The following is an 18,168-nucleotide window of genomic DNA, read 5'->3' as shown; positions in this document are numbered from 1 at the left end:
ATGTGCCAAAAAAAAAGCACAAGTTTTAAAAATTTATGATTAATTTATGAACATAATTAGAAAATCTTGGATCATTAAACAATTTTCTTAGAATAATCGATATTGTTGTTTAGTAAAAGAAATAGCTGAGAATAATTTAAGGGCATGTTTGGTGAGGGGAGTTGGACTATGGAATGGGGATGAGAATAAGAATAGGAAGAGTCCCGTTCCTATTTCGATTCCAAGGAGAAAATAAGAATTATCCCAATTTTTCAAAATCTAATTCTTTCTCTTCTCTAGTATTCAAATTTTATTCGATTTCGATTCCGATTCCAATTTTAATCACGAACCAAATGCATTAAGGGATATGGATATTCCACTTTCATTCCAATCCATTCTGATTTCGATCGCAAACCAAAAACACCAACTAAGAAGATTTCATTAATTGGTGTAATTACTATTCTCATAATAAAATTTTAATTGGGATTTGATTTACCGTAGTGGTCACACCTCTCTATCTACTCTCTCTCACACACATCAAAGAGAAGTTAAACCAAGGATGGCCAATGGCGTATCAATAAGCCAACCTCCTATTAATTAGTCACGGGTATATTGATAGGATTATAGCTAACCGTAATGCACCGTTCCCGACTAATAAATCACTTGCAAAGCATCAAATGCTAGCATTAGGACAAAAATAAAAGACAGCTCGCCTAGCTCTAATCAAATCCCACAAAAGCACAAGCAAGTCTTTATTTAATTGACAATTTAGTCTGAAGTCGCGCCCGTGATCGCTGACTTTGGAGAGCTTTAAAATATCTTGATTTCGAGCATTATAATGTTCGCCTGCTCAAGTGGGGAAGAACCTCCAATCTGGAGGACATCATGCTGACTTTTGTTCCCACCTTCCAGATACAGTATCACTCAATGGATTGAGTCAGAATGATTGACCTCCGTATGCTCGTAATGGCTGACGTCTTTGTGGCCTAATTTGCCGTCAAGACGGTGCTAGGAAAACCCATAACTTACCTACCATTTAGCAAATCTTTTGTTTTTTTTTTAAAAAAAATCTTAGAAATTCATGCACATGATATGATTTTTTTTTACAAACAATGCAGAATGCTGAAGGCCACTGTTTTTTTCGCCGCTCCTGATCAGGTGGTGATGTAGAGCTGACAGAATGGCCTACGTGAAACCACCTACCATGCTGACAGATTTGGTCGTACCCCACTCTTTAATCGACCGCAAACGACCGGCGGGGATTAGAAACTTAGACCTGACATGCATGGTTATCAGACCCTATCAAGTAGAGAATCGCCAGATCATTGGGTCCCATGAGGCATCAAACAGGCGCTCCCTACCTTTTATGGCGGCTTGAATGATGCCATCTCCAGCTTACTCCCATTTACCAGCAGAATAGATTGCAATCAAAGAAGGAGAGCCCTGAACCTTGGAAAGGTGGGTTTCCTTCCATGAGAGTTATGGCAGATTCTAAAATCTGATTTAGGGACTTTACAAAGATTCAACTAGATTTAGCTTGTTCCGCTGATGCCCTTCAAGAAGAAAATAAAATAGCCCCTGAATCCAATGTTCCTAGTAATAAATGGTTAATTTTGCCACAAGAATTAGCACATGCAGAACAATCTCACTACAGCATGTGAGCGATCCAAATGTTGAATCTTTACCATTTATGTGCATGAAACAAGCAGATTCTGTCTCATGGTTCTCATAGTTCCTCCCCCATTAAGCCCAGAGTCGGGAAAGAACATCAGTTCTAAATATGCCAGGGGCCGGCTGTCGTGAAGGCAATTCCAGTGAAGTAGCCACAAAAGGGCTTGAAAAACAATCATGTGGAATTTTCATGAGGCACAGAGTGCCAATCATTAACAAGGATCTGTATGTTTCGCCCTCAGACATCAGTTTGTTAGCCTCTTTACCATCATCTTATTTCTAAGCCTAACCGTCCAGGGCACCCAGAGCTTTCATATCCTCCAAGAAAGCCATATAAGAGTCATCAATGCTCTGCCCCTTCGGCGCCAATGAGGAAGCCACTGTCTCTGACTTTCCAAATGCTGGGGGGGCTGAAGGCCTCGCAGATGGCGACGCGGTCGAGAGGTGTGGCTTTGGTTTTGGTTTTGGAAGAGCAGTTTCTCTTCTCACACGCACTGATGCAGGAACCTGCTCCAAAGCCCCCAAAGAAACATTAGTTATGCAGCACAAGCAAGGATGGAAGTGGCAATCACCAGAGGAAGACAGAATTAAAAATTACAAAGCAGAAATAAATTAAAGAACAAAAAACAAGATATGCTAATATTGCTTAGACTCTAGCTCTAGCATGCCAGGGTATTCAAGCTCTTCCTTGATAGAAAGTTAAAAACATACTTCCCTCAGTAACTACATTAAATGGTAAGCAATTTGAATAATCAGGAAAATTTGAATCTGGAATCGACAGATTTACTTCTTAAAGAATGCTAAATGTTTCAATAAATCCATATAGTGAAAGTAAAATCATAAGACATTTTTGACTACTGTCTATACCACAATTAAGCAAAAGCCCTTCAAAGGATAATGATTTTACACTGATTTGGAAATCCTAAAATCATTGGATTTGCAATACCTCTCCAAAAAAAAACATGATGCAGTATTTCAACTGCAAGACAGACAAGTGGTTGTTTCAATTGCAGAAGTCATCTGAGGGAAATAGGACCTATATCATCATGGGATATTTACAAGGAAACAGGACTTATATCACCATGGATATTTTCAAGTCATCTTGATGCCAGGATTGAAACAAACCAACTCATGGAATCCAGATTCGAAAAACAAGGTTTCAGTTTACCCCAAGCAAGGGCAGTTTTGATAGTCTGACTGAGAAAACAAAAGCGTACGATTCAATAGATTATTTGAAAAAAAATAGCAAGAATGTTAATACAGAGGTAATGTTACATGTAAAGCAAGACAAACCACTAACATGATGGTTAAAACATACCATAGCTGTCAGTTCCGGGGTATGCTGTGCTAGAGGTCTCTTAACAACAGTTGATGCAGCTGTTTTGACATAGGATGGCTTCAGAGGTGGTGCAGGCTTCAAGGCAGCAAGGTCATCATCTTGAGTGGGAGGAAGACCTGGAGGAACTGGAGGCCTCAGAACTCCTGGTGGTCCAGGAGGTGCAGAAAAAGGAGGCCTGGGAATTTGTGGTGGAACCATGCCCGGAGGAGGGGGAGGGGGAGGTCTGTTAGGAACTCCAGGAACCATGCCCGGAGGCAGGGGATAGCGTCCAACACCTGGAGGCATCATGTCAGGTTGCAAAGGGTGCATCAAGGGAAGTCTGTGGGGCATTGGTGGTGGCTGCCTTGGAGGTGGTGGCAGCAGAGGTGCCATCTTAGAGTTGTCATTTGAGCCTGAAGCACTATTTGCACTAGATTCAGATGACATAGCATCAGACTGGTGATTTGCTGATTTTGGTGGTAGTCCAGGGGGTGGTGGAGGTGGGGGGAGCACAGCTGTAGCCTGCAAAAGAGATACATGTCAGACATCCATAGTTTAATGAGCATCGCATTCACAATTCAGGTAAACTTGAGGAAATAGAACTCCCTATATTTTGAAAATCCTGTTTAACTTGATGAGATAGAACAACTCCAGAATTCTCAAAGAGTTTTGCTAATAATTGATACTAAATGTTCATGAGAGCAAATTATAGCCAACCAAAAGAAAATATCCCTAAAACATAATATCTTGCAAAATTTTGAAAAATTAGTAAACCAACTTTTCTGAAAAGAAAGGAAAGCGAGACACCAGAAGAAAGAGAGACAACAGAGTAATAGCTCATTTAAACGATCAATGACATGATGAAAAATAGTATAAAGAAAATATTTTTGTAAACATTTATGGTCAGAGCAAGCGATACACTTGGGATGAGAGGCATATTGCATAAAGGCAGAGAAACCTGAAGCACTTCTAGGAAAAATGTTTTATAGTATAAAATACAAAAAAGCTATATAGTATAAACTACAAGAAAGAATAAGTGAAAAACTAAGAAATAATGAAGAGTGATAAAGTACAACTTTGAACAACCACAGTAACAAATTGAAACTAAAAAAATACCTGATCAGACTCTTTCAGATTTAGGCCCTCTGAAGCTGCATTTTTGCTATTATCAAATTCACTTTCGTTTATACCTGGTGGAGGAGGCTGGGAAGGCCGCTGTAGTGGTGGGGGTGGAGGAGGAGGAAGCAAAGTATGAGCTGCAACTGGATCTTTGGGTGGAGGTCCCGGAGGTGGTGGGGGAGGTAATGATGTTTTTGAATCTAGCACTGGCTTGGGTGGGGCTGGTGGTGGGGGTGGTAAAGGTATAGATGCAGGTATTGCAGAATCATCAACAGAAGTCAATTCACCAGACGCTGGCAAAGGTGGTGGTGGTGGAGGAGGAGGAGGTACAGATAAAGTTGCTTCCTCCGTCTCTGACTTTGATGTTGATGCTGCAGCACTTGAAGAAGTAGGCAATGGAATCCTGGGTTCTACAGTATATTAGTCAAAAAAAAAAGAAATTAGAAGGGAAAAATATGGTGATCGATAAATATAAACAGAGAAAGAGGATGAGAACAACCTATAGATGACTTGTACATGGGAGGTTTTCCAGGAGGTGGTGCCCCTGTTGGGTTTAATGTAGGATGATAGTAAACTGAGTCCTGCATCCATACGCTGAGTTAGCTGCATCCAAGTAGAAATTTTAGCTGCAGTGCAATTCATATGAAGGCGCATACCTCAGGTTTTGGATGTTTAGATCTTTCCTCTTCTTCTGCAGTTGTTCGTCTTCGAGGGGGACCCAAATGGCTAGTATCGGAGTAAAATATGCAAAAGAAACATCAGTAGAGTACCATATTATGTTAAAAAGAAGACCAAATTCAAGAAATAAACCTCACCTGAACATTACTGGCGCCTCCCCTTTTTCACGCATTTTCTCTTCATACTCCTGTTTAAAAGATAAGAAAAGAATGGAGATAAATTCAGCAATGTAGAGAATCATTGACAGATGTTACACAAACTCGAGTCGTGATGAAATGTAGTACTAAAAGTAGCAAGTTTGATTTCAACTTCTCAAGTCCTATCTATTATAATATTTAGTCATGTTATCCAACTTACTGAGATCAAGTCCAGTTTAACATTGTCATCTACCTTTTACTTAATCTCGCTTCCAGTTTTCAATACCTTAAATCAGACATATTTCCATCTGACAAAAATATTAATGTTAATGAAGGCTCTCTCTCATGCCTCCAACGCATAATCATCTTTTGGTATATAACTTCTTTGATTAAATCAATTAAAGCCACGTGATCCTTACAGCAGGTATCCACCTTATGTATCACAAATACACCCATCATAGCCTAGTTTGAATTACTGTCATATAACCAGCCACATATGCACATGGCTGCTGTATGTATGTAGTCACCATCCTGGAAACCTAATATGGCAGATGCACATATGTAAAGAGTTAATCATGCTTGTGCATGCAGAAAAAACATCCAACCTACTCAGTAACAAAGTTTACCCTTTTTTTTTGGTACAATGACAAAGTTTACCCTTTGAAGTAAGATAGGATGTATGAATTGTTAAACATTCATTTGTATCAAAGGTTACTCCATTTGCCAGCATGATATTTCAAAACCTTTCGCCATTTCTGTATGACAGAAAGAACCAGGTCCACTCAAAACTGACTATAAAACTTAAAAAAAATGATAAAACATAAGTTATTAATCTTCTGCTCTGTGCAACAAATTTAAATAAATACCCCTAAGAAAGGATTAAAATACTGCATGTCGCACTATCATAGTTCCAGGTGTCAGTCAAATATAAGGATGAATGCTCTGAAAAAAAAGGGACTGGCCTTCTGTATAACTACGGAAAAGACAATGAACAAAATGAGATAGAGTAGAGCTAAGTCAAGGCCAGGATACAATAAAGGTTAGTCGAGGCCACGATTGATTAAGTGTTATGTATATAAAATTTGATTTGTTGCCGCCCATCTAACAGCTACAAACAACAATAAAAAGGATTTAAATTGTTCAACTAAAGCTAGTATAAGCAAGTGCAGCAATATAAAATTCAGATACGAAGAATAGTGGTTAACAGATTATCACACTTGGAAGGGTTGTGTAATGTGGAAGTATTCTGCATGTGCATGAAGCATAACATCAAAATGGAGACAAATTTCAAGAGTGACATGTAGTAAGGAGACATGGACATATGTCGCCCAAAGTTGCCTAGGGTGCAACTGATTTACATAGCAACAATCTGGAAAGGTAATATTTTGACCCATATTGGGACACTGAGAAAAACTGAGATAAAATATGTGGTAGAGGTGCTTTTCTATATGCTGTTCAATGTTAAAAAATAATAAAGTGATTAGTAAAATAAAGATAGATCAGAGAAAGTACCATATGAAAAGTAAACTTATGAGCTTTCAAGATTATTGCTGGTTTAAATTCACCTAACATATGTAGATTATAATGTCTTAATCCTGCCTAATACTAAAGACTCTGGATGGATTAATTATATTATCCACAGGTCTATTGCAGCTAAGCAAGGTGATAGTTTTGAAATGTATGACAGTAACATCAATTTCATCTTCCACTGTAGCTACACAATCCACCTCGCAATATGCTTCATCTCTATCTCAGAAGTTACTTGAAGCTCCTCTGCCCATGATCTTTATAGCTTCTTGAATTGCAAATTTTCATCTGAACAAACCAACATATGAGATCCTCATGTTCCTAATAGCCCACAAAACTAACAAACCCCTCCCGTATTTTACTTCAACCCAATCTTTATAAGTTTCTCAATGCTCCTCTTCATTGTACTCTTAATTCTTTGTCGCAACTGCATATTGCCAACAGGACCAACTACTAGAAAATATCTTCACCTTATATAATACATCGAATGATGATATTATATCTTTATGAAGAATGAGAAACGGTTGTCAAAACCAAAACTTCTGCAATTGTTGTCATTGTTGATACTAGGAAGAAGGCTTGAAACCCCAGAGATGAACCTGTATCCTTTAAATTTGAAAGCAAAATGAGTATGCTTAAATAAGATTTGAGATGCAAAATCCATCCACCTCGTGCTGCATCCCCATGCAGTCTTGCTTCACACCTCAGTGGCTTGAAAGGATCACTTTTTTATGCATGTCAATGGTGAATTAGTAGAATTCTTCAGTATCATCTTCCATAACTTTAGAAATTGTTTGACAAGAAATAATTTATCATACCTGTAATCATTTAAAAGAAAACAGTCAGCATCATAGGCCTCATATTTTACAATGTTTCAATATGTCAACAGTCAGTCCTACTACAGTTAGTATTCAGCACGGCATACCATAACTGCATCAATATTTTCAATTTTGCTTTTCACAAATTTTACTTTCTCCCTCAAGCATATTGTATCATACTAATCGTAATCAGGGGCGGCCCAATACATCTGGGGGCCTAAGGCGAATTCAGTAAATGAGGCCTCTTTTTTTTTAAATAATAATTTTTTTTAATAAATATAAAATACTTAAAAAAATGTTATGGAAATAGATTGCTGTCAAGTACACTATTTCAACAAAGATGCATGAATCTAATAAAGGTAGACAAAAAGCCTCTTCAATTTAATATAATTCTTGAATGAAAATATAAAAAAAAAACTTAAAAAAAAAGCCCATGAAACTGTTCTTGGCAATACTGTTTACCATGTGAAGCAAGAGCAGAATAGGAAAAGGTCATCCCATGGCGCTTCACGGTCAAAGAATTTGTCCAGAAAGGGACCTCTCTATAAGAGAAAGTAGGGTCATTATGGGAAATTCACTCCATCTAATTAATAAAAGTCCCATCCCACCATCTCCCCTTCAAGTGAGTACCCAAGCAGCCACTGCAACATCACGGCACAGCAGCCATTCAACCCCCCCTCCCTCCTTCTCTTTCTCTACCCTCCTTTTCTTTTGCTAAAGACCATCTCCCCCTTCAAGTGAGCACCGAAGCTGCAACTGCAACATCACGGCACAGCAGCCATTCAACCCCCTCCCTCCTTTTCTCTCTCTACCACCCAAGAGGGGAGAAGAAACCGAGAGGAGAAAATTAAAAGAATCTCCACCCTCCAATAAGTCCATCTCCAATCCCCCTATCTTTCTTCCTGATGGCCCAGCTGGATCAGGAGTAATGACTTGTGAGGGAAGGAAAACCAAGACCAAAACCAAAAAAGAGAAGTGATGAAAGATAAGAGTGGCTTCAGGCATGTATCAAGCCAACCAAATCCCTCCTCTCTCTCTCTCTCTCTCTCCACCCAAAACAAAACTACTGTCCCCAACTTCCTCTCTGCAGGCCAGGAAACCCTCCACCTCCCTTCCATCAAGGGGGAAGACTCGTAGCCAGCTTCCTCGGTCGCCTAAGGCCTTGGGCCGGTTCTGATCGTAATATACTTTTCACTTATCAAGAAATGTATTAAGATTCGTCTTTCAACAAAAATCCAACAAATTCAGGTTGCATGATCACAGAGAGGTCATCATTGATTCATATATTCTAACTCTTCCCTAATGCATAGTAGTTAATTAATCATCAAGATTGTTCTTAAATTTTTCTAATTAATATCATGAAATGGAGACTTTTGCACATCATGAAAGTGATTTGATCGAATTTTGCAATCATATTCTGAAAGCACATGTCATCCAATATTTATCTCATCAAAGATAGCCATCATATCCACGAGACCAGTACCAGGAACCATACCAGTTTGTCATTGGTTCAATATGGTAGATTTGGTGCTATATGGTACAGTACGTATCCCATACCAAGATGGGCTTGCACCACTTTTTTCTCACTCCCAACCATGTTACCACATGAAACTAGGCGATACTTAACTGGATGGTACAGAATGGTTCCACTTAATTCGAACTGGTACGGTTTGATTCAGTTCATGTACCAAACCGAATCTTGGTACTATATTGATGCCTTACTAGTATAATTGGTATAGTAGACCTTGATCATAGCTGAATTCAGAACTAGTGATGGTCCACTTCAATCCACTCATGCAAACAAATAATAAGATAAATTCCAATTCAAAGAAATTAACTCTCATAAGAAGGTTAAGTACCAAATTTGATGCAAAAACATTCGCCAGCATCTCAAACAAATATGATTTCAGAAATTTATGGAAAAGAGGAAATATAATTTAATCCACAAGATTTTCCTATTCATCTGATTGAATTTTAGCATTTTTGATCAATATGATCAATGCCAGAATCAAATTTAAAGTAATCTTCTCTTAAAAACTTATTTAGCATCAAAAGAACAAGTTATTTACCAATTAATATGATCCTACAGTAGTTGAGTCCTGTCAATAAGAATCTTCAATAAAAGAAGAACCAAAACTCTGGTCCCTTCCATCACGATGGAATAAACCCTCTTACAGCCTTTACAAACAATGCAAAATAATTTCTTCAAAATGGCTCCTTTCCCCAAATAGAAATCCTAGATTTCTCAAAATATGCATCCATGTATTTCTAAATACCCTGTTTAAGCAAGATAAAACAGAAATAAAAAAGAAAAAAGAATCCTTGTACCGAACTTATGGGAAGTACTTCAATTATAATCCCGCTCCCTCCCTTTGTTTCTCACTTCTCCTTTCTAAATGTCATAGATACGAAAAAAGACATCCAAATTGGTTCAGTTTCCAATTTTCCATGCATAAGGTCCCCATTAATGCCCCTTTCCTTCCCCCACAAAAGTCATGCACCAAATAGAAGACTCAGGTGAGTTCAATAATACTATAGGTAAAGCTGGAAAGAACTGGAGCGCATCAATCAGATTTTACAAAACAAATTCTCTCTAGAACTTATCCACCACAGATCTGGAAGGTCATTATTCTGCAAACTTTGATTGTTGTCGCCAGTTTTGTTCTTAGACAACCTAGCTTTTCATCTGAACAGGACCCCATGGCAATTATTTTTATCGAGAAGATGAGAGAACTTTGATAGAAATGGCAGTTGTTCATTCAATACATAATGAGACACTAATTAGGATATGTCTACATGTGCATTAAGCCATTAACAAACCCTATGGTGAGCATGCATAATTTCAATAAAGCACCAGAGAAGTAGCATCTGAATATCTCTGCAATTAAATATTAATTAACTATAAAAACTTAGTAACTGTTTAAAATCATACAGTCATCTAGATTTTATGTAATGCTTATCCATCATAACATAGGGTTCAAGTGCATGCACTATGCATGTCAAAGTGTCATGAGTTGTAACCCCAAGTAAATTCATTTCAAATTAGGCCTTCTATGTCAAAGTTCTTAAAGATGGAGGGCATACTGATATATTCAAACCAAGACAGTCTAAACCTTTTCAGACATGGATTGTTATTCATATATTTAATAAGTTTCACCCCTTGAATCAGAAAGCATCAATAATACGGAAACATAAGATTGGCATCGGTCGCTTGTATGAAAAATATTTCCAATAAAACCACAATCCTTAGGGACGTTCAAAGATTCCTACTTCAAAATACCTCAATAAACACTCAAAGATATACAATGTAAGAAGTCGGGCATGATTGAAATGACAAGAATAAAAAGAAAACTACCTTCCTTTTCTTCAAAACTAGGTTTAGTGTGTCCTCAAGCTGTCTCTTCTTATGTTTTCTTGCCTTGTCTAGAGCACCATCCGCCTCTGCATCAATCAATGGTAAGTATAGATGTTTCCATACACCTGGATGCCTAAGCTACATATCAAGTGAAGCAACACGTGTAGAAATACGGAAGAAGTACATGATGATAATGATGACAAGGATGACGGCAATTATGATATGATAATGCTACCATCAGTAATTATACAAGAAATCTTAGATCATATAAGCCTAATAGGTGAGGAAGAAATGAAGTATCATATTTAGATTTATCACATTTTGTACATTAGACATAGGACAAAAATTCACCATCAAAAAAGCATATTGATATAGGTAAAGGATATGACTAGTTCCATGAATTTACATGAAACCGCTTGCTATGAAAAGCAAAACATCTAAACCAAAAAAAAGAACTAAAAGTTTAAATGCAACATGAAATTGATAGAAAAGGTTCCGTTAAACTTTTATCGACCCTTTGTTCATTATTTTAGGGGTATAGAGTGCCTAAACATGCTAACCGTATTATCAAAATGGGAGCAATTCCCTTCTCTCCTTCCTTCCTCCTTTCCTTGCCCCTTCTTCACCTCCATCCACCTCCTATTTCACCTCTACCTCCTCCTTCCCTCCATATGCTCTTTGGAACTCTCTACTTAGATTATACTTCCCTCTCGAAATTCTTTATATTATTCATACATCATGGTACAGAACTGTCACATTTCTTTCTTCATATCTTGCCTATAGTGCATAAATAGTAATAAAGCTGCTTATCTACTCTCCAACATTTTGTTATCTTCTCCCCATGCCAGAATCAATCAACCTTATATTCTGCTCTTTTTCATTCGATTCTCTTGTAACTTTCTTTGTGACTCGTCTGCAACATTTGTTAACAGAATCATCATTCTTTCATGTCGCCAATACAACATTTCAAGTGGCCGTACTTTCTATGCTTTTACAAATGCCAACGTAAAGTTGTGAAGACACAAGAAAGCAAATAAACCTCCTCCAAAACTTGGAGCAGAAATAAGAATATGAGCACTATTTACAGCATACTTAAAGAGCTTAATATAATAATAAAAATGAATAAATATACCAGAGGTAGTGATAGGTGCTGGTTTATAGATCATTTTTATTTTAAATTTAATAATATAATATATGTCAACGACTTGAATAAGAACACACTACAGGAAAAGTGATTTTTTTTGGCATTTTTTATACCCTTTACCGACGCTTATAAGCGTCGGCAAATATTCGGCCGACGCTACCAAAGCGTCGCAGAAGCATTTCTATTAGAAATGCTTAAACAAGAGAAGGACAGAAGAATCCTTACTAATTAATTTCAGAAATGGCACTTCAAAGTAATTCACTTCTGACTAATTAAACCTATGACATATGATAAAATGAATTTCTGCAAATGTAATTATATAAGTCATAAGGTACTCAAAGCTACAAACATAAGATTACTACTAGCCATTTGAAAGAATTTGCTATGAAAAATATAATGCCTAAATCACTTACTCATCATTTCTAACTTCTGAATCTGCTCCCTGATGGAGTCAGGGTCTTTCTTCAAGAGTCCAACCTCTCGCACCTTCTTCCTTTCCTTTTTGTTCTGAAACAGGGATTACATATTTTTTAAAAAATCAGAAATATAGCTGGTTTAACTAACCAACTATTATTCAGTCATAAAGACATGGTTTTAGCCATTAAAAAGAAAACAAAAAAAAAAGCTGAATTAGGGGTTACAGTATTCAAAGGTTTCAACCAAATTTAGATATCATACGATACTTCAAATTTCAAGGTTTGAAATATTGCACAACACATCAGTACATTAGATAAAAAGGAAGCCATGTTTTGCAACTTATCCGATACTTCTGACTAATTAATGAACCGTGATTATTATCATATATTCCACATCAATAAAAAATAGCCATAATAAAGAAAAAAATACCCAAGGTTTCACAGCATCATGCAAAAGGTTTTCAATTTAACTAAATCTTCTTAAAATATTTATAAAAAAGTGAGTATGGCAATTGTTAATCTGAAACATTTGAAAGAGATAAATGAAGTTTGTCATGTACTTCTTTGGCCCATATGCATTTATTCGTATATTACTGAAAAAGAAAGACATCAAGGTTTCAAAAATCGATCTTTAACACAAGCTATGAAATTTTATAATTATACTCCAAACGTCAGTGCATCAGAACCTTCAGAGAAAGATGCCATCAGTGACACATATCAAAGCATCACACTTAGAAAAGGAAACAATATCCCTATATAGATTGTTGCCAAAGCTTCAAATAAAAGTCAAGTAAAATCCTATTCGATTAGATGGAAAAAGTTAGCAACTCATAAAAAATAAGATATCTTCTCAAGAGCAGAAGGAGCTATCTAGTGGGTATATGTGTTTGAAATATCTGAGGCCCCTCAAAAAGGTCTAGAAAGAGCATCAAGAATAAGGTAAAACCAGTTAAGAAACGCATATACTGCAAATATACTTGAATAAGTTCAATAAAAAGAAGGAAATGTCCTTAACAATCAGCACAGTAGATGAAGATCATGTATAACACATACAAAGAAAGGGGTATCTAAGGATCATACCTGGACACACACAAACTAAAATAACTAAAATATTTGATTAAATCTGGTAATGCAGTTTTGCAAGATTGCGCTAAAGCTGATGATGTGTCTTTTAGGGCCCAAGCCCTAGGCTAATGATAACCAACATATGAACAGTTCCTCTAGGAAATTCAGGCTGCTGCATCATGCCCAAAATCTGATACTATCGAGTTGCAGGGCTATCAAACAAGGGAAGGCTTTTAGCCTTATCTTGCTGCCAAAAAAAAAAAAAGAGAAGAAGAAGACGACGACGAAGAAGAAGAAGATATGCCCTGATAAGCAACCAAATTCAACCAAAAGCTATTCTTGATGAAAACTGGGTCCAATAAAGAAACATGGCTAGGAAAAGGAGGAAATCAAACAGAGCAGCAACCCATCAAACCCACGTGACGTGAGGCGATCAAGAAATAGGGGAATTCATCGAATAATAACATCAGAAAATAAACCCTAGAGAACCGGAGGTAATCGGGGGAAGGGTAATTCTTGTCCGCACCCTTTTGAGCTCCTTCTTGCGGAGCTCCTTCCGGTAGGCGTCCGTAGGGTTCATGACCTTCCCTCCCTTTGTCGTCTTCATCTCGGCCTCTGCCGGCGCCGCCGCTGAGATCGAACCAAGACTAGAGCCCGCCCACTCCTCTCCTCTAGGCTTCGCTCTTTCCTCTTGCCCTCCCTCTGGATTCCGTGATCTTCGATAGGCGCGGCGAAGAAAGAGCGATTTCTCGCCGGAATTTGATTGGATTATATCTGGAAGGCCTGGGTCGGTTTGGCTTGGAGTCCTATCAGCCTTCTATGGAGAGGGCCGCGAGAGGGTTGGGTCCGGATGGATGCATCGGTTCAACCGCTACTGCTTTGGCTCGGACTGGATATTTGAATCACAAATTTAGGTACAGCCGTGGTGGACTCGAATGATCGAGTTAAATGAACCGAGACCAAGAATTGGGTATTGAATCTAACCTGGGCCTATTACATGAACAGGCCTGCTGAAGAGCTCAGAATTCGGCTCCTAATCGAGCTAGCTTTTTTTTTTTTTTTTTTGTTGAAAAACGGTATTTATATTACTCTAACATGAGTACTAATCGAGCTAGTTTGGCCAAAACCAATGAACTCTTGCCAAGTTAAAGTCTAATTGGAATGGAAGGCAACATGCCTGCAAGTAGTCAGTTGTTGGTAAGGCTGCAAATGGGTCGGGTTGACCCGTGACCCGACCCGTGTAGATCCGATCCGACCCAAATTTTAGGACTCGCGGTTCCGGATCGAATCCTAAAATTGGATCCAAATTATTTTCTGGATCGGTTCTGGGTTTACCGAATGGACCTGGAGAGAGAGAGAGGAGGAAAAACCCTAAGGGGAGCAAGATTCAAGCGTGGAAGGATAGCAACAAGCATAGGTTCACAGAATCCAAAGGAACCTCGGCCGGTCAGTATTCTGTCTTGATCTATTACACTATTGATACCTCTAGTGTCTCGGTAGCGGGCTTTTTTTTTTTTTCCTTCTGTTTTTTGGTTTTTGTTTTTTTTTTTAACTTTTGAAGGGAGAAAGTGAGGGAACACTGAACTGAATATGGGTCATGTGCCAGTTTTCTGCAATGGAATTGGATTTTGGAAGAAGGTCTGGAATTTTTTTTGTCCTCGTGAAAGGGGAGCTGGGAGACACCAAGTTCCGTCCAATCAGTCATATAGATAAAAAATAGTGTGATATGAAATTTGGCTTGTAGACCGACTTAGTTAGTAAGTCATGGGCCATCTGTTCTGACTGGAGGTCAATTAGAAGTCTTTCAAGTCATGGGTCACCCAGCACCTCATAATTATGATATGACCAAATTAGATTTGCCCAAATTCTTTTCCAATGACACAAAGAAAATAGGCCCAATTTAGACTCGAACTCGATCCGACTCGAACTCGGATCCGATCCGGACCCGACCCGATCGGGTTGATCCGACTCGGACCCGACCCGACCTGATCCGATCTTCAACCGGGTCAGGTCTAGGTCCAAAATTAGGATCTGAACAAAAAATCGAGTCGAGTCAGAGTTACTCAGGATCCGATCCGACCCGACCCGACCCATTTGCACTTCTAGTTGTTGGAAGCCTTGTGATTTGTAAGCATTGGAACCATGATAGTTTCACCAAATGTGATTCAGCAAGGACCAAATTTTTCTAATAGCTTTTGGTACTTTTTTTTCCAGCGGTTTCAGCTATTGCTAAATCCCCTCTTTTGTACCATGGATTGAAAAACGTAAACCCAATGTTAAGTTGGACTAGTTTTAAGTTGAGATTTGGGTAACCCAAAACCATCAAAATCTCTATCATGAGCCATCTAGTACGAATTACCATGCTTAGTTAATCCAAGTTGCATCCTGATTTTTATGACTTTAGTTAGCAAATAATAAAAAAAAAGGCCGATTCTGAGATTCTCTCACTGGCCGCGTCAGTTACGGGGCTAGAGTTGGCAAGAGGTTTATCTTAGCACGATTTCAACGAACTTCTAAAATAGTAAAAGCAATAATATTAAAGGAAGGCCATGGAGGTTCGCAAGTGGAGACGAGAGATCAAGTCTTTCTCTTTCTTCCCTCTGACTACCTGAGAGCAGCTCGGCTCCAACCACAGCCAGTAGGATAAAGCACAAGTCTTCTTGAACTCTTCTTCGCCGAGAATCTTGATAGAGAGGAAGGCCATGGAGGTTCGCAAGTGGGGGCGAGAGATCAACTCTTTCTCTTTCTTCACTCAAACTCCCTGGGAGCAGTTCGGCTTTGACCTCCAACGAACCGTCAAAGGAGGAGAGCATGAGAAAGAAGAGAAAAGAGGAGTGCTAGGAGGGAGGAAAGAAGTAGGGAAGAAAGAGGAAGAAGATGGTGATGATGGCTTTTTCTTCACCCAAACGGCTGAGGAATTTCTTGGACAGGATCTCCTTCGTATTATCAATGGAGAAACCCAAGGAAGAGAAGCCAAGAAGAAAGAAGCGGAAGAAGGAGAGGATGAAGGCAATCTGGAGGAGCTTTGCAACTAGATGTTGGGATGGGAGCCTATGAAACAGGACAGGCTGCGTTCCTCTTGAATGATGGAGTTCCTAGTTTGCTTCCGTTTTATGTTCTCGTGATCCTTAAGTTGGTTCTCTCTCTCTTGAGGGTTTATGAGAGTTGGGTCTTGTAGGCTGTATATGATATGCCAATCTTGACACAGTCATCCGAAATAGGCAGTTCAATCAATGGACGGTGTATTCAGTTGCTTGGATCTTTTTGTTCAAAGATTTAGAGCTCTTCCATGCATGTATGTTAGATAAACACCGTATGAGGGGTCAATGGATTTGGGTTTTTTTGATTTATTCTTGCTATTCAAGTATGTGTTTCTTTTCATCGATGAGTTAAAGCGGATGCTGATGGGTGGATCCGTAATAATATTGGTGCAGGGTGTAGAATAATAAAAATCACATTAAGATATTGTTGCATGCACGTATATAGATAGATAATAGGGGATCGAACACACTGGTGATACCATATATGACTTTGTATTAGAAACATGAACGATCGACATTCTTCCAACTAGTGTTCAACTAATTATATAACAATGCATACTAAAATCTTTACAATCTATATCTAAATCTGCAGATAAATTGCAAGCATATATCTACCAATGAGATACATGCATGCACTTGAAATCATGAGTCGCACTGATCAAGGTCAAAATACAGCCAATAGTCGGACCAAGAAGATCATATCCAATATTTCTATTCATCTGAAAGTAGGTCCCAATCATGTTAACGCCATCGGTCGGTGCCATGAGAAGGCAGGTCCTCCCATGATCCACCTCAGCATATAGTTGGGATTTTACCAAGGCTAGCGCCAATTCACCATCAAAAGAGACTGCCACCGTCGGCACCAGCCTGACCACATCGTCAAAGGTCCCGTTGAAGTACAAGTCCCAAGGGTCATTCATTTAGACGGTGCGGAGCCTCCGCGACGCGTGCATGTTTCCCCACCTTGGGCACCACCAGATCGAATAGCTAGCGGCTTCCTAAAGAAGGTTAGGGGCGTCAACGAGGTGAAGGCAGTCGAACAATTGCCACCCAACAACTCCCCGGTGAGCTTCAGATTCTTCGGGCCAACGCCCATCCCTCAACAATCAATACTTATTGATGGGAAAAAGGCTCCTTTAAAATTAGGCTCCTTAATAATCAATACTTATTGTAGGCGGCACCGTTGATCGTCAATACATTGGAGGTGAGGACACCACTGTTCGGGACGTCGTTTGCGTAGGACTGAATGTACTCGCAAGCATCGTTGCCCCTGCATTTATGCTTTTCGAGACTAATGCATTCCATTGACGAGCAAGAAAAGGTGCTGTGTGTCGAGGACTTGGAGGGGTCATAGAGCGGGCCCGGAGACGGGCTGCAGCAAAAGGATATTGCTCGTTGAAGGTGGAAGCGGAACAGAGCAAGAAATTCAATGGTTGCTCTGTTTAGTTTAGATTCGAGGGGAGGATGAGGGGCGCCAAAGGGTATTGCTCTTTTTTTATACCATCCCATGTTACTATAATCGGATCGCCATTTGGATAAGGATTATGCATCATCCTAGGGATTATCCGGGTGAGTTGGCCTTTGCTCTTAATCCGTAAAACTGAGTCATCATTGCTAGCCCATTAAATTGGATTTTAATTTCAATACATGGCATCATAACTATTTCTAGTAGATTAGATTTTAATTTTAATTTTAATCTATTAATTTTAAGGCCCCGACTTCTTTTGAGCCCTAAGGTTCGATTAAGCAACACTATACTAAGCACGAGCTTCGTGGCCAAGAGATTTTAAAGACGACAACCATCGGCTTTATGCACTATTATATAAGTAATATATAAAACACGGCATTTTGCTCGGGTTTGGATCGTTAAGAAAGAAAGAGTGATCCTTTTCTACAATGC

At 38.8% G+C, this 18,168-nt stretch overlaps 1 protein-coding gene across 3 annotated transcripts; it reads right to left on the bottom strand.

Moving 5' to 3' along the window:
* Positions 1–1,637: 1,637 nt before the first annotated feature.
* LOC103720675 (protein EARLY FLOWERING 5-like) lies at positions 1,638–14,108 on the bottom strand. 3 transcript variants are annotated; one of them, XM_026809830.4, is made up of 10 exons: positions 13,754–14,017; positions 12,160–12,253; positions 10,603–10,688; positions 7,098–7,247; positions 4,903–4,952; positions 4,744–4,813; positions 4,587–4,668; positions 4,085–4,497; positions 2,969–3,490; positions 1,638–2,157 (listed from the first exon to the last, which is right to left on the bottom strand). In XM_026809830.4, exons 4-10 carry the CDS (start codon positions 7,113–7,115, stop codon positions 1,936–1,938), a joined length of 1,377 nt encoding a protein of 458 aa, XP_026665631.3. In that variant the 5' UTR covers positions 7,116–7,247; positions 10,603–10,688; positions 12,160–12,253; positions 13,754–14,017; the 3' UTR covers positions 1,638–1,935. The 3 variants fall into 3 exon arrangements, with proteins under 3 accessions (XP_026665631.3, XP_088577073.2, XP_008808723.3); XM_088720947.2 differs by having other exon boundaries at positions 7,098–7,153; positions 13,754–14,012; XM_008810501.6 differs by lacking the exon at positions 7,098–7,247 and having other exon boundaries at positions 13,754–14,108.
* Positions 14,109–18,168: the final 4,060 nt, after the last annotated feature.

Source organism: Phoenix dactylifera, chromosome 1 (assembly GCF_051530095.1).
Source record: "Phoenix dactylifera cultivar Ajwa chromosome 1, Ajwa_hap1_PhDact_Kaust_v1.1, whole genome shotgun sequence".
NCBI lineage: Eukaryota > Viridiplantae > Streptophyta > Magnoliopsida > Arecales > Arecaceae > Phoenix > Phoenix dactylifera.
Note: the sequence above shows the minus strand (reverse complement) of the source record. Positions and strands in the feature narration are given on the sequence as shown.